Source organism: Acanthisitta chloris, unplaced genomic scaffold, assembly GCF_000695815.1.
Source record: "Acanthisitta chloris isolate BGI_N310 unplaced genomic scaffold, ASM69581v1 scaffold22269, whole genome shotgun sequence".
Lineage (NCBI taxonomy): Eukaryota > Metazoa > Chordata > Aves > Passeriformes > Acanthisittidae > Acanthisitta > Acanthisitta chloris.
This window is the reverse complement of record NW_008693499.1, coordinates 41213-55507: the sequence shown is the minus strand read 5'-3', so window position 1 is coordinate 55507 and position 14295 is coordinate 41213. Positions and strand designations below refer to the sequence as shown.

Sequence of the window (14295 nt, the reverse complement as noted above, 5' to 3'; positions counted from 1 at the left end):
TAGTGGGAAGATGGATATATTGTCAGGCTGGTAACAATAAGCCCTAGGTGTAGGATCAGAAATTGTAAGGAGAAGAAGCTAAGTGCTTCAAGGTATGGTATTGAAAGGAAGGTCAAGAGCAGCTGCCTGCCAAGCTAAGCCTGGACATGCTATGGTGCAGCTACAGACTAAGGGCAGACATGAGATGTAAAGTTCAACATGGACAGCTGTCAACTGCCAGTTCTGCAGAGCCACCTCCAACATGTCCCAGAGTGGAGAAAGGAGACATTTTTATCTGAGGAATTATTCAGATTAACAGATGTTTTTAGTGCAGTCAAAGGCAGGTATGGGGGGATAAAAAGATTAGGATCATGCTCCAGCTTAGGACAACAGAGGACGTTTAGCGACCATTTGGCTGAACTGTTGCAACAGAGCCTCCAGATTCCCTGAGATGGCACTGGAGAGTACTTAAAGAGGCTTCTACAAATATTGTCAGACAAGATCAGAAATCGGAGGACTGTGCTTCAAAACCTGAGATTTCTTTCACTTTTTAACTCTTTCCTCAGTCTACCTTCAATTTATTCTTCTTTCTCTGCGGCTGATGCTCACCGTCAGTGAAACCAGCGTGCTGTTCCAGCTGGTGGTATCCAGTGAGAAGTGAACTTCCCCATTCTCATCTGTGAGGAATGACAGGTGTGTCTTCTCATCATTGACATCAACTTTTAGGTAGACTGTTTCATTTCTGAGGGGAGAATTGTCACTGTGGCAGAACATCTGTAGAGAAGGGGAGGAACTTAATACCCTGTTGTGCCACATTCTGAGGCACTGCCAGTGTTTAATATTAATTGCTTCTATCATTGGACTTCCTCAGACCTTCTAGCTTTCAGACAGGTTGGAAGGATTCAAATAAAAGTCCCATAAATACATAGGACCAACAATGTGCAGCTGGAAATAAATAGTAACACAGGCAATATAGGGGAAATAAATTGGGGGGAAAAAAAGGTGAATTCCTCAGATCCTGAACTGCTTCTGGGACAATGCTGCAGGATCCCTGATGATCAGAAAGACTCTTGTCTTCAGCAACTTAACTCTTGCTGTCCCTTTCCCTCCAAGTTGGGGTCACTACTGGCCCAGGTGAAAGTGTTTCTATAGGAGTCCTAGCACCACCCAGGGGGCCTGAGTAAGAATTTACTGCCAGTGAACTGATGTACAAGGCTTTAGAGATTTCTGCCAAGTTACCATAAGCATTTGTCCAAAGGGAAGGTTATGTGCCTGCTGATGCCACCCCCGTCTCATATGCACAGGCTAGTTTCAGGAGCTACTCCTGGGGAAGCCTCCAGCAACTGCAGCTAGCCCCAGAATTCCAGTCCAAGGAATACAGTAGGTTATGATGGGGAGAAGAAATTGTTTCTACAGGAGGCTTCTCTTAGAGTTGCTGGGTGCTAGCAGAGCAGGACTTACTTTCCTGGAGATTGCTGCTTTTTGTCTACAAAAGATTATATCTATGATGTATTCTCAGCAGAGAAGAGATCCATGGGTGTTACCTTCCCTGTGTACGGTAGCCCACGTTTGTAGAATGGATGGAGGTTGATAAACTGTACAGTTTTCATTATTGTTGCAACAGGAATTACAACCATTTCCACAGAATGTGCTCCTGGATGGAGAGATGATAAATCTGTTAAACCCTAAGCAGTGCTCTTAGGGAAGCAGAAGACAAAAGGTGCTTCAACATTGCCTACAACATCTACAACCTCTAAATTTAGGAGAAAAAATTCATTCTTCTAGGATATGATTCTTTCAACCTTTCTGGGCTCTGAGCTTCATGACATTGTATTCGATAAGTATTTATTTATGCTTATTGAAGATAAAGAGAAACCAGATGACAGTTTAGTTATAGACAACTATTCTGTAGATGCCTAAAAGTGGCCTGAAACACACCACCCATAGTATGAAGTTTGAACAATGTATGCCTCCAGCTGCCAGAGCTAGGTGTCAAAAACCTACCTCATCTTCAATATTGTGTCAGACTAAGGGAGCAGAATGACATCCCTCACAGCAGGGGTGTGCATAAGCAGGCCTGTCTCAGGCTTTGGTAAAGAGAGGACAAAAGGCTGTGGGTAGGGACTACCTGTCAGGATAGTGCACTGCAATTAGCAGGGGCTGCAGGGGCTTGTTGCAGACTTTTACATGATTAGCCAGCACATTGCAACTGGTTGAGGAACACCTTGGTGTCCAGGCAATCGCTAAAAAGTTATGCATGTGCTAAGGGAAATGAATGGTGGAGAGGATTAGGAAATCTGGTAATAACCGATGGAAGAGGTACTAGAATAGAGACCATTACCATGACAGAAGATTTGGAAACCATCAAGTTACTTTTTCAAAAGGAATTTCACTGCCACAGAAAGGCCAAAACTTGCAGGGAAGAGAATACTCCACATATTCTCCAGTACCTGTTCCATTTTCCACCATTTTTCCTACTGCCATTATGTGACTATCATCTTCATTTAATTCCAGAATTTCTGTCTTCACTGTAAAAGTAGCACAGCCATTCTTGTTTGTCTGCAGAGAGAGAGAAGGACAGAGAGAAAGAGCATGGTATGGAGGAAGATGAACTGTTCCATAGATGCAGGGCAATCTTAAAGAAGTATTTCCAAATATTTTTGGAACAAGTGGAAGCTCAAAAATCTATAACTGCAAAAAAACCATAATGAATACTTTAGACAAAGCAGCAAATCAACATGCCTGAATTAAACAGTTGCCAAAAAGTGGCAGAAAAAAAGTACTTCAGGGAAATCACATAAGAGTTAATTATGCCACAGACAAACTCAGGAGACTGGATTCAGCCCAGATCCTGTTGAATCCATGAAAGAGCATGAAAGAGCATGAGTATCATTACGTGAGCTAAAGGTATCCCTGAAACTATATGGCCCTGTTGAATAAAGCCTGTCAGTGTGGCTTCCCAGTCATGACCATCTCTGTGATGTGGCCATATTAAAGAAGGGAATCCTGCCAGTTACAGATTGCAAGATCTTTGCCAAGCATTAAGCCAGAAATTGGGTACAGCCAGTATTTCTAGCTGTGCCTGTTAAGTGCTCCACAGAACCTTTCAGAGCCTCTTACATGCCATGTGGAGCTGGCATTCAGTTGGTGTTTTGCACAGTTCAGACTGCACAGCATTCCATCTGCAGTACATTTTAAAAGATGTAGAAATCCAGTTAGATTTTTATATTCTGGCTTGTTGCTGTCTAGTCTGACATTTAGGAATATTTTCTTGTGTGCATACATGATACAGACCCTCAGAAAAGGTTCCAGACATCATTACTTCACATAGATTACATCTCCTGAAACACCTAGTCAGATATGGACATCTAGAGCAGTAATTCAAGCAACAGAGTTACAGCAAGAGGAATCAATGTTCTGATCATGTCTAGCAAATGGGAAGACACCAGACTAACCAGGCTGGTGCCCATCAGAGGAGCATCAAGACAGTTTAAAGGGACAGACATATCTTTCCGGCACATTGCACTTTCCACTCTTCTATTTGTTCACCTACCCAGCTGGTTTGCTTTCTCATGTCAGTAGAATTTGATAAATTTTGTTCCGTGCTCTGGGATGATGTCAGAAGACTAATATCTATTTTCCCTTGAACAGGCTTCCCATAGGTATACCTGTGTCAAAGAGGAGAAACATTTACCTGAAAATGTCTGCTTCAGCAGAAATATTGATCCAGGACACCTTCTGCTGTCATCAGGGGAAGTGGAGCCTGGAGAGCTTTGGTTTGTACCTTATTTGCCCAGGAACATCAGCTCATTCCTTAAAATGATTTTGCATCTCTCTCCACCCACTATACCCAGCATCCTTAGCATCCTTTGGCCTCACAGTAAATGACCAGGTACAAGAAGTAGCCCATTCCAGCAAGTGATGTCTCCCCCAAGCACAGGGTAATGCAAGAAGATCGTACAGGAAGACCACTCCTCAGTTATGAACAATCTGGAGGTGATGGTGGAGTCAAAGGGCAGAGATCACAACGGTATCATATACTCACTTGCCACAGATCTTCAGCTGAAATTCCTCCTTTGCTGCAGTGATAGATGGAGGGTGCTCAATCTTTATTTCAAATTTTTCCAGCACTACATAGAAGAGAGGAAGATAAGGGTGGAGGAAAAAGCCAGTGCTGAGTGTGGACACTCTGTTATGGCTGCAGTCCACATGGGAGGAAGACAGTAATGCCCCCAGTTATTCATCACCATGCTGCAATAGGGATTGCCAGTCCCTTCAGCCACACCACCCTGTATTTGCTGCTACAATTGCACAGGGACTGCTTTCTACTCCAGCTCAGTCAAGCATAAACATTTTAAATGGAACAGGGTTTTGTTCTTACCACTGCAACTGAATGGGACCCAGTCATGATTCCACTTCCTGTCATAGAAGCTGACTGGAGTAGATAGTAAACCTAGTCTAGAAAAAGATGACAATGAGCAGCAAAAGGTGCTCACCATAGGGCCCAGATGTGTCTAGAATGAGATATCTGCCCACAGCCTCTCCTTTGTAGCTCATGCAGCTGCAGAACCTCCTACCCAACGTGAAATGTGCACACAGACCCATCCATCCTTGTCCCCAGTCTGTTGTTTTCCCCGGGCAAAAGGTCTGATAAACACAGCCTCACTGCCTTGCTCTCTCCTCCAGCTACCCACACTGCTTTTCCCTCACCTCTATTGTCCAAGACTCACCATATTCATCAACATGAAAGGTACCGTAAGCCATGTCTTGATGCACTGAGATTGCATATACCCCCAGAGGTGCTTCAGAGGCCAGGGGGAAGGATAGATCCACAATACCATGATTTGACTTTACATTCAGCCACTCAGCAATACGGTTGTATGCAGGATCCTGTTTGGGAAAGGACATGCAGACCCACCAAGTCACATTGGAAGCATGGGGTTTCTGGCAGGTCCAGCCATACTTAGGCACAAGAAGGCATTACAAGGGCTTACTCTTGTGCAAGTAGAGACTATGCCAGATCACCTGGAGAGATTTCCTCTCTTCCATTCAGTATCATTTTAGTGAATTTCTGAATTGCAAAGGCTGCCGAAAACAGTAAAGCTACTGGGAAGTGGTAATATTGTTACACCATGGAAAGAGAAGCTGCTGTGCTGCATCTGTTGAGCACTTAGTCATGTGCTTTGTGCTCTGTGCAAAGGTTCATTACTGCCCTGCCTCTAGCTAAGTTATGTGCATCACAACTGTACTGGTTTGAATGAAGAATCCAGGCTGACCAAGTAGAAAAGCCTTCAGCTGAACCTGAACCATAACCTTATGAATTTACGTGTGTGGCACAACTCTGTCCAGGAGTGAAAGGGCACAGCAGAAGAGACATTTTGATCAGTTCTTTGTCACTTACACGCAGCCATATCCGGGGATACTGTGAAAACAAGAGAAATACAAGCTCAGTTTTGTACAGAACAAAATAGCATCCATGTGAAGCAGTATAAATAACTCTGCCTGATGTGGACTCTTGACCAGAAAGTTCTGCCCCATCCAGATCCCACACTATGTCTCCTCCTCCCTCTGTGCCAGCTTACATTGCAGTCTTTCTCCCAAGGACCAGTGGATAAGTGATTGCCTCCAAAGATAATTTGTTCTTATGGTTTAACAGGCATGAAGGGACATGTCTCTTTCATGACCATCTCAATGTGCCTCATGCTGAAGCTCCTACTTCTAGAAAAGCCCAAGGTGATACTTGCCTCATTTTTGATGACCTTAAGGTCCTCATCAAGCTTCACAATCCGAAATTTCACTGGAGATATAAAGAAAAGCACAGTAAAGCATTCTGGCTGCAACATGTCCTTGCACAAATCTTCTCCTTTTCTGTGCTCCAGTATTCATGTCTCTGTTTACCTCAGAGGTATTCAGATCTTTTCCCAAACAGCCCTCCCCAGCATCTCCCACCCCAGAGGACTTGGTCTGAAAGGTTTATATGCAGCTGTAGGCTGTATAAACTCATTGCCTTTACCTGGAAAGATGATAGCATTGAGTTAAGCAGTGGGGTTGTCTGCAGTGGGGTCTGTCTGCAGTCTGTTGATATTGTGAAGATTGTGGAGTAACTTAGTATTTATACATCTTGGAACTGTTGCTCTAGGCTTTACTCAAATAATAACAACAGTCTTCAAAAAACAAGAGGTTGCTCAGTGTCCTGGAGGGTCCTGGCTTTCCTTTTATGTCTCACTAGAAATCTTTCACCAAAACAGCACCCAACAACACCTAGGAGCAGCAGGCTGGGAATTTGGTGTAGCATAGCTCGGAGGGGAACATCCTGACTTACTGGAAACATAGTAGAGATCTGCATTCTTCCATCTCCAACAAACGTTGCTTGCTGCACTTGGTGAAATCTTCCCTCCAGGTATAACTGCTACCTTGGCCCTTCTCTCCCCATTTCTATATGCTGCCTACTTTTCCTTGCATGCTGTCTTCTTGCCTTACCTGTTTCTCCAGGTTTGTAAAAGGCTTTGTCTGTCTCTATCAGAATTACTTTCTTCTGGGGCTTGAGCAGAACTTTCTTGTGACCCTCAAGGAGCACATTGTCCCTGCTGTGGATCAGGACATGCAGAAAAACCACCTCCTCTGGCTGTTGGGTTAAAAAAAACAGCAAAAAACCCCAACCATCTGAGACTACAAATAGCTTGAAGGAGAAACAGAGGCACCTGTCCTACCAAAATCTCCAACTTCCCCTTCGTCCCTTCCCCTCCGATTTAGCGCTCTCCTTTCCCTGGTCATAGTCTTCTCTGTGCTCCCCAGCTTCCTCATTTCCTTTTCTTTGCCTTTCTTCTTGTCATGTTTTCCTCTTTTCATATTTTATTTTCCTTTTTATTATCTTTCCCACCCTGAAGCAACAACATTAACATGGCTCAGGCACAGGAGAGGCTGAAGCCCTCTAGTTTGTAAGAGGAGAGGCAGCCAAGAAAGGTATCTTACATGTGATTCAGGATCATCTCTTTTCCTGGGAGTGAACATGAACTCTGGCACCTAGATTGATTGACACAAGGAAATGGAAAAGAAATTAATCAGAGATTTTGCATCATATCCCAGATATGAGACATCATCTCACTGTTAAAAAATCCCTAAATTTAAGAGTCCGAATTCTACTGTATGACTCTGTAACCAATTTTCATTATAGGGAGAAGAAGCACTCACTGCCTGTCTCTTGTTCTTTTTCATGAACCTAAGAGTGAACCAACTGACATGTCATTCTCACATAAATGTGAGAGTTTTATGGAACCAAGTAAAACCATGGGGAAGTCAGATCTGAAGTAATGGGAGATGAGCTACTTATCCGGCAAACATAGAAAGACTGAGCTCACCAGGAGAAAGGGGTCTTGGGGTTTGGTTTTTTCCTAATGGCAGACTTCCTTGGCTTTCCAGATCCAGGACTCACTCTCTTCTAAGGGCTGGCACCAAACATTTAGTTAATTATTGTCATGATGATGCAAAACCCAAAAGTGACTACAGCCCCTCCTTGAGTTCTGCTGAATCTGCAGAACAATTAGGGCACTTTGTACACTGAAGAAGACAGGGGCAGTTTTTAGAGCCTCAGCACCAGACACGTCTCCATCGCTCTCCCCAAAATGTGAATGAAGTTTCCATAGTCACTGTGTCTAGTTAAACTAACTAGAGCAGCACTGTTGCACTGACAGAAACTCAAGCACTCGAGAAATATACAGACTGCCTAAGTGAAATTCAGTTTCTTGTGGGTTCTGCACCATTACATCTGAATTAAAGCAAGCGCAATGTCTATGCAGACTGCAACTATGTCTGGCAACGCAGATTCAGTTTTAGAGCAGAATGGTCCTCTTGGAGCTGGAGGGGCAGTCTCCTAAGGAAATGATGGTGAAAAGAATATATTCCCAATGCATTTACTTTTTCTGTGATATACAAGCATTTTTAGGGACAAAACACTGAATAATCTGAAAGTAAATGTTTACCATCAGGCTTTAAGTAGGACGAAATGAGCTGATACAGATCAAAAGGACAGATTTTTTTTTTCCACACAGGGAAGATTCCCTACTTTTCTAGACTCCAGGATACTCCTGTGTTTTGCCCAGCACTGCTATGGAAATATACTTAACCTGCTTGCAACCTATAGCATGTAAAAAGACAGTGCACCCAGAGAACTGCTGTGCTCTTGTCTGAAGTAAAGGTGAAAGCATCTACTGTCAAATCAGTAGCCACATCTTCACTCACCTGGAAGGTGATGCACTGAAAAGTGCCTGGCTTCTCCACATCCTGTTCCACCAATGTGAGATTATGAGTTGTTGTCTGCAAGGTGACAGCCAGGTGGATGGCCTCAGTTAGGGAGCTAAAGTGAATGTAGAATTTCTCCTCTTGGGAATGGTGAATGACAGCAGGGAACACCACCATATAGTGACTAGGAGAGAGAAGTACATGTTCAAAAACAATTCAGTGTCTGAGATGGACAGGCCAGGATCCATATCTGCTGCTTTCCTCAAGAGGTAGACCAAGGGTGAGAAATGTCTGACGACTGCAGTGAAGAAAGTTGAGCACAGCTCCTGTTCCAAACCAGAAAGGAGGAATACTCCCAGTCTGGAACTGAAGAGCTCCTGATATCTCTGTGTCATCAGCTTGCCAACAGCCAGGACACAGCTGCCCAGTGTACGATACTCCAATTGCAAGTACACAGAGCAAGATTGTGTGAGGAATTAAGAAGAAGACTCGGTGATTGAGGCATAAGGCTTCAGTCCACACACCAAATTTCACCCCCACCAGCACCGGATGAACAGAGGCAAACCCTGTGTCTTCTATAGCTTTGTGGTGTGTGCAGTGCAGTGCCTGCATAAACAAACACCAGAGGCTGCACCTGCACTGGTGCTTAATGCCCAGCTCTCCAACAGAACTCTGCAGGAGCTGCTTCTGCTCAGCCTCCCTGAGAGCAAGGTCCTCACCATTCAGCTCTACACTGCTAAATAGTGCAGCACCTCAGCTCCACCCTTCAATGACAATCCCTTCCACCAAGCCCCCCAAAATCAAAAGGAGATAGTCTCACGGTTCCAGGCTTGCTGCAGCTGCAACTGGGAATAGGGTCAGGGCTAAGAGGAGCAGTGGTGCTCTCATTGCTTGGGCTGGGACAGACAGCTGACAAGATCCACACTGGAGGAGAGAACTGCCTGTACTGATGAGTTGTAGCAATCCTAAATACCCTCTTTAGGTGCTCAAAAGTTCAAAGAGTAGGGGAGTTAATATATGGAGATAATATCTCTTCCAGGCTGATGACATTAGCTAATATTTACTTGCTCCCACCATCAGCAAAATAAAGGTCACGTGGCACAGTCCTCCACTCACATGTACATTCAGATGGTATTCCAGGCCATGGGTGCCAGGACACTGAGAGGGGTATGTGGAATGGGTGACCTCTAACCTAGGCTGAAGGGGACTTAGGAGAAAAACTCCTCTCATGTGTGGCTGGTCTGGATCCTGGCTGCAGCATCTGATGAGAACCAAATCTGCACACCAGCTACTGCCCTCAGCTTGTAGAAAGCATCCTTGCTACTCTCTGTGCATCATTAGTGATCTTCCCCTCATCCAGTAGTTATTCAGAACTTGGAGTAAAACCCTTTCAAATCATCTCCATTTCATCCATCACTACCTCTGTCCACCCATCCATCCCAGCCATGTCTGATCCTCCTGTGTACAGAACCTTTTCCAGGGCAACTCCTGCCATCTGCTGCCAACTCCCCTCATATAGCTCCACTGTAAGGCCTTGCCAGGTAAAGCAAGACATTTTAAGTCCCCACATATTTTATCAAATCTCTACTTTATGTGTCGCCAAGCTGGATGTCTGATCTTCTGGCAGATTGCTCCAGCCATAAGGTAATTCTACACTGACACGACCACCCATCTACTCCAGACTCTTCTTAGGCACTGCAACTTGTGTTTCCTTTTTCTGAGTGATAGCAGTGAAATGTACAGGGCTTAGATTAATTTGTCCTCTAGTTACAACCTGATTTTAAGGTGGATGTCTGCTTTCTGCCCTGGCTCCAGTTATGTTTTTGCAGAGCATAACCAAGGGTACACAATATAAAGTGAATTTGCCATCCACTCATGCCTTGCTCCTGGTTGAAGCAATCGCCTGGGTTTACTTTGGCATAGTCCCCATATGCGTGCTCAGCATCCACTCTCTTAGTGCACAGTCCGATGTAACAGGGATTCACTAGCCTTTAACCTAGCATTGACATTGCAGATAAACTTCAGGTTTAAAGCACTGTATGTCACTGATCTGGGAGCAGATTTGATTCTCTGAAATTATCATGGGTTTGAGTCCAAGTCTAAAGTAGTGAGACAAAAAAACAGTCCAAATTCTGTCTGATTTAAGAAACACTCCATATGGCTCTCCATCTCTGAATGGTCATCAAATTGTCTGTCTCTGAAGTTGAATGGAAACAGACAACAAAAAGATAATAATACGCTAAAATTCTTCCCTTCCTATAGGGAGGTATGGGAGCACTAGCAGAGCTGTGTGTGAAGCCCTGGGCTGGTCTGGCTGGAGACTGCAGGCCAGGAGTGAAATTTCAATAAGCAGCAAATAATATATCTATGTAAAAAACGTTCTACAGAAGAAGAACAATGAAGCAATATCCATTGCCATCATAAAGGATTAATTTGTCCCAGGGTGTTTCCAATGAAGTCCCAGTAAAGACACTTTTTTAAAAAAAATTGGGCCCCTGTACCAAATATCATAACGAAGTACTCCTGCTGCCAACAGCTGTGCTGCATAAGACAGACATCTCCCAGGGAAACATCAGCAAGCCTTTCAATCTCGAAGCAAATGCCTTTGCTTTGTAGGCAATAAACATTGTCTCCACCCCTTTCACCCGCCCACGTCCCAGCCCTAGCCACGCGCAGCGTGACTTCCACCTTCTTGGTCTTGAAGCCAAGAGAGAAACGAGTGCCCTGTTAGGGCAGGAGCTGCATACTCCTTCAGCTCTGGATGAGGGGGAGAAGGAAGAAGGAAGACAACAGAAGCAGGGGTGAAGGGGGTACAGAGAGACTAAGCTTTCCGTGGAGGAATTTGACCTGCAATCAACTATGTGGAGCATCGCTTTCCTGTGGGGCAGCATCCTTCTCCTGCCTAGAGCAGCTGGAATGCCTGCAATGCTGTAAGAACCTCAGCACCTTCTCGTAGCACTCTGGTCTGAGGGAGATTCTGGGGGGGGTGGCAGCATGACAGAAACAGACAAAAGTCTTATGCTGAGGACTGTTTTTCCAGAGAGAAATAATTTCTCATGTTCTCAACATTTTGCTTGGTTTTCATGTGCTGTTTCCCACACACTCCCTCTGCGACTTGTTTCTTCCTTTAGTACCTTTGATGTAGACCATATATTTCATCTAGAACTCTGGCAGAGCAGCTCTGCCAGCTTTGTGCATATGTTTTATTCTGACCTGCTGATATCTTCTGTCTCTTATTGTTTTCCAGAATATAGTTTTCTTTTGGGCTAGGCTTTTCTCCCCAGAGTCATAGGTTGGCATTATTAACTTCAGACAGCAAAGCTGAGTGCTTTTACAAACTGTGCAAACATGTAACCAAGGTGTCTGAAAGGGATGCTCTTTGTAAAGCAGTGTATTCGTGGCTGAGCATCTACTCCCACCATGCCTTTTCTCAGACCTCTATCAAGGACAATTCCCAGCACTGCTTCTCCTCATATGCTTGCTCAGGAGTACAACTCCTGTTCCAGCAGGCACTGCTGTGATACCCTGGCTTGTGAACTTACTCTTGCTTTTTGAAGGCCTTTGCTTTTGCATCCATGGCACAAGTGCAAACAGAAGCATGACTGTGCTGAAACAGTGAAAAATGCCACTGGGTTGTTGTTGCCTTCCCTCCTGTCATATGTGGTGGTGTGCACAAGTCTAGTTTTAAAATTTAAATTTCTCCAGCAGAAGTACAGCATCTTCCTCTAGGACATGTTCTGTAGGCTGACACAGTTCCCACACAAATGGTGTTCTGCTACCTGTCTGTCACTGTTACCTTCAGCATGATGCCTTGCTTTATGAAAATACCCCTTGTTTCAACAGGTTGAAGATTTGTAGATTCATGAGAAAGCAATCCAGCCTGGATCTTGGGATCCTTGAATGACAGCCTCAGAGATGCTGTCTTGTATTCTGATAGCTCAGAAGGCAAGGGCAAGGAATGAAATGTCAAAGGGGTATTAAAAATATTCCAGAGTCATTAGGAGCAAGGGAGGTATGGGAGGTTCAAGCAATGAGTTTTTAGTGCTCTTCCCATCCCTTGGTCCAAGTGGCAGGGGGAGGTGCTATGAGCCAGCTTAAGTAGGAAAATCAAAATGTTGTTGCCTTCTGTTAGCAGATCCCCTAATATTGGCAGCAGATAAGCTGCTCAAGGCAGCTTGGCAGCACCCAGGTGTGAAAGCACTCAAGGCTCCTGGCCAGCAGGACTTTGACTCCCTCTTGCCAGGGTGCTGAACTTCAGCTAAGACCTGCCAGCAGGTCACTCCCCTGCCTCCTGGAGTTCTGATCCGTCCAGGCCCTGCCCTCCTGCTGCTGCAAAACATGCTGCTGGCTGAACCTGTTCAGAGGCGGTAAGGGGGAGGAGTCAGTGATAAGAGTTTTGAAATCGGCTTGCATGTTGGCTTTTTGTTTGTCCTAGTTGCTGCAGTGCAGTAAAAGATGAAAACAAGCAAACCGTGTGAACAGTTTCTTGGCATTATCATGGGCACAGCAATGAGAGTAGCCTGGCATAAGGGAGCAAGAAAGACAGGAGTGTCAGGAGCTGTAGTGAAGGTGCTTATGAGACTGTCTGGGACATGAAGCTGAGACGCTGGCTCCCATACACATGACATTGTTTCTGGGCCCAAGAGTAGCTGATAGGACTGAAAGCAGATAACCAGCCAAGCAAACTGATGGTGATAAGTAGTGTGGTTCAGTGGACTAGCTGAAGTCTCAGAAAACCTGCAATGTAGTCGAGCTCTGCTGCTGATCCCTTGGGTGATGTGGGGTGGTCCCTTCACCTTATTTTCACTTTCAGTTTGGGAAACAATGACTTCAGTGACTTTATCTTTCTATATGTGCATGCAGCATATAGTGCATGCTCAGTGTTAATGTCTGTGGTACCTATAGATGAGAATGGTGTGATTGTGTCCCACTGGTGTCATGGCAATGGAATGAAGAGATCAGAAGTCTTACTAGGAAGTACCTATATCCCACAGTCAAAACCTGTCCTCTTAGAAAATCAGTTTCACTTTTTTTCCCCCCTATTTTAACAGAAACTATGCCGTGGCAATACCATCTCAGCTCTACTACCCCTTCTCAGAGACAATGTGTCTCCAACTCAGCAGAAAGCAAGCAGTCCCAATCCATGTGTCAGTAACCTTGCAAAGCAGAGCTGGGAATGAAACTCTGATCTCTCAGTCCGTCTCTCAGCTCACCTTCTTTCATTGCACAAGCTTCCAGGTAAGGAAGATATTTTCAGAGGTTGTCAGTAGGGTGGATATCATGTGAGTTCTGCATTTTCAGGGCAGGAAGGCAAAGAGTTGTGTCTTCCCATGAGGACATCTTAATTGGCCAGTGAATCTTCTGCGTAAGCCTGTAGAGGTCTGTCAGTGTTCTTCCTGCTGTGTAGGCCTACTAATATTTTACTCTGTGAGAAAACCTTTTTAAATGTTCTGTGAGGTCTTTCAGGGCAAGAAGAACTGGAGCAATACAAAAGTAGTATCATAATCGTTATTCCAAAAACCTCAGGATCAATGAATGGGATCCACCTTGAATGATGGTTACAACTCTATCTGCAGGTCCCTCCTCCTGTTGGAAACCCTTATGAAGTGGCTTTTATTGTTATCACAGTCCTGGAAGGCAACTCAGAGTTTCAGAAGAAACAGAAAGTCCTAATCAAGCACACAGACAAGAAGACTTTTATCCAGACTGACAAACCTGTGTACAAACCTGGACAGATTGGTATGGACAGAATGCCATGACTTGTGAGCACCCTCTAGTGCTTGGTCAAGGGAGGTGGGTTACAGACTTACCCTTCTAGGCTTTGAGGGATTTGGAAATAGCTCTCTCCTATGTCAGCATGGCACATGTTTTCTCCAGTACTAGCCATGCTCTGACAGCATGCCAGCATGAACAGGGCTTATGTGTTTTGGTTGATGTGTGAGAAAAGATTCAGATGCCACTGTGTTATATTCATGATTGCTCCAGTCAAAGCCACAATAGTCTGTCAGGCCCCTAAATCCCTCTCCCACAGACTTCCTCAGATGAAAATCACAGTCCTGCAGACCCCACCACTGCCCT

At 44.7% G+C, this 14295-nt stretch overlaps 1 protein-coding gene across 1 annotated transcript in view; it reads right to left on the bottom strand.

Annotated features, from left to right (window-relative positions):
• Positions 1-9105, bottom strand: part of LOC103810209 (alpha-2-macroglobulin-like protein 1) — a gene marked incomplete at its 3' end in the record, with an annotated part of 27685 nt that extends 18580 nt beyond the window's left edge. The window contains exons 1-12 of the mRNA XM_009083102.1: positions 9038-9105; positions 8218-8401; positions 6952-7002; positions 6460-6604; positions 5724-5776; positions 5381-5401; positions 4710-4869; positions 4025-4109; positions 3533-3647; positions 2430-2538; positions 1524-1633; positions 589-753 (exon numbers count right to left, since the gene is read on the bottom strand). Of these exons, the coding sequence (XP_009081350.1) occupies positions 589-753; positions 1524-1633; positions 2430-2538; positions 3533-3647; positions 4025-4109; positions 4710-4869; positions 5381-5401; positions 5724-5776; positions 6460-6604; positions 6952-7002; positions 8218-8401; positions 9038-9105 (1266 nt within the window). The remainder of the gene's footprint in view (positions 1-588; positions 754-1523; positions 1634-2429; positions 2539-3532; positions 3648-4024; positions 4110-4709; positions 4870-5380; positions 5402-5723; positions 5777-6459; positions 6605-6951; positions 7003-8217; positions 8402-9037) is intronic.
• Between the last annotated feature and the right edge of the window lie 5190 nt (positions 9106-14295).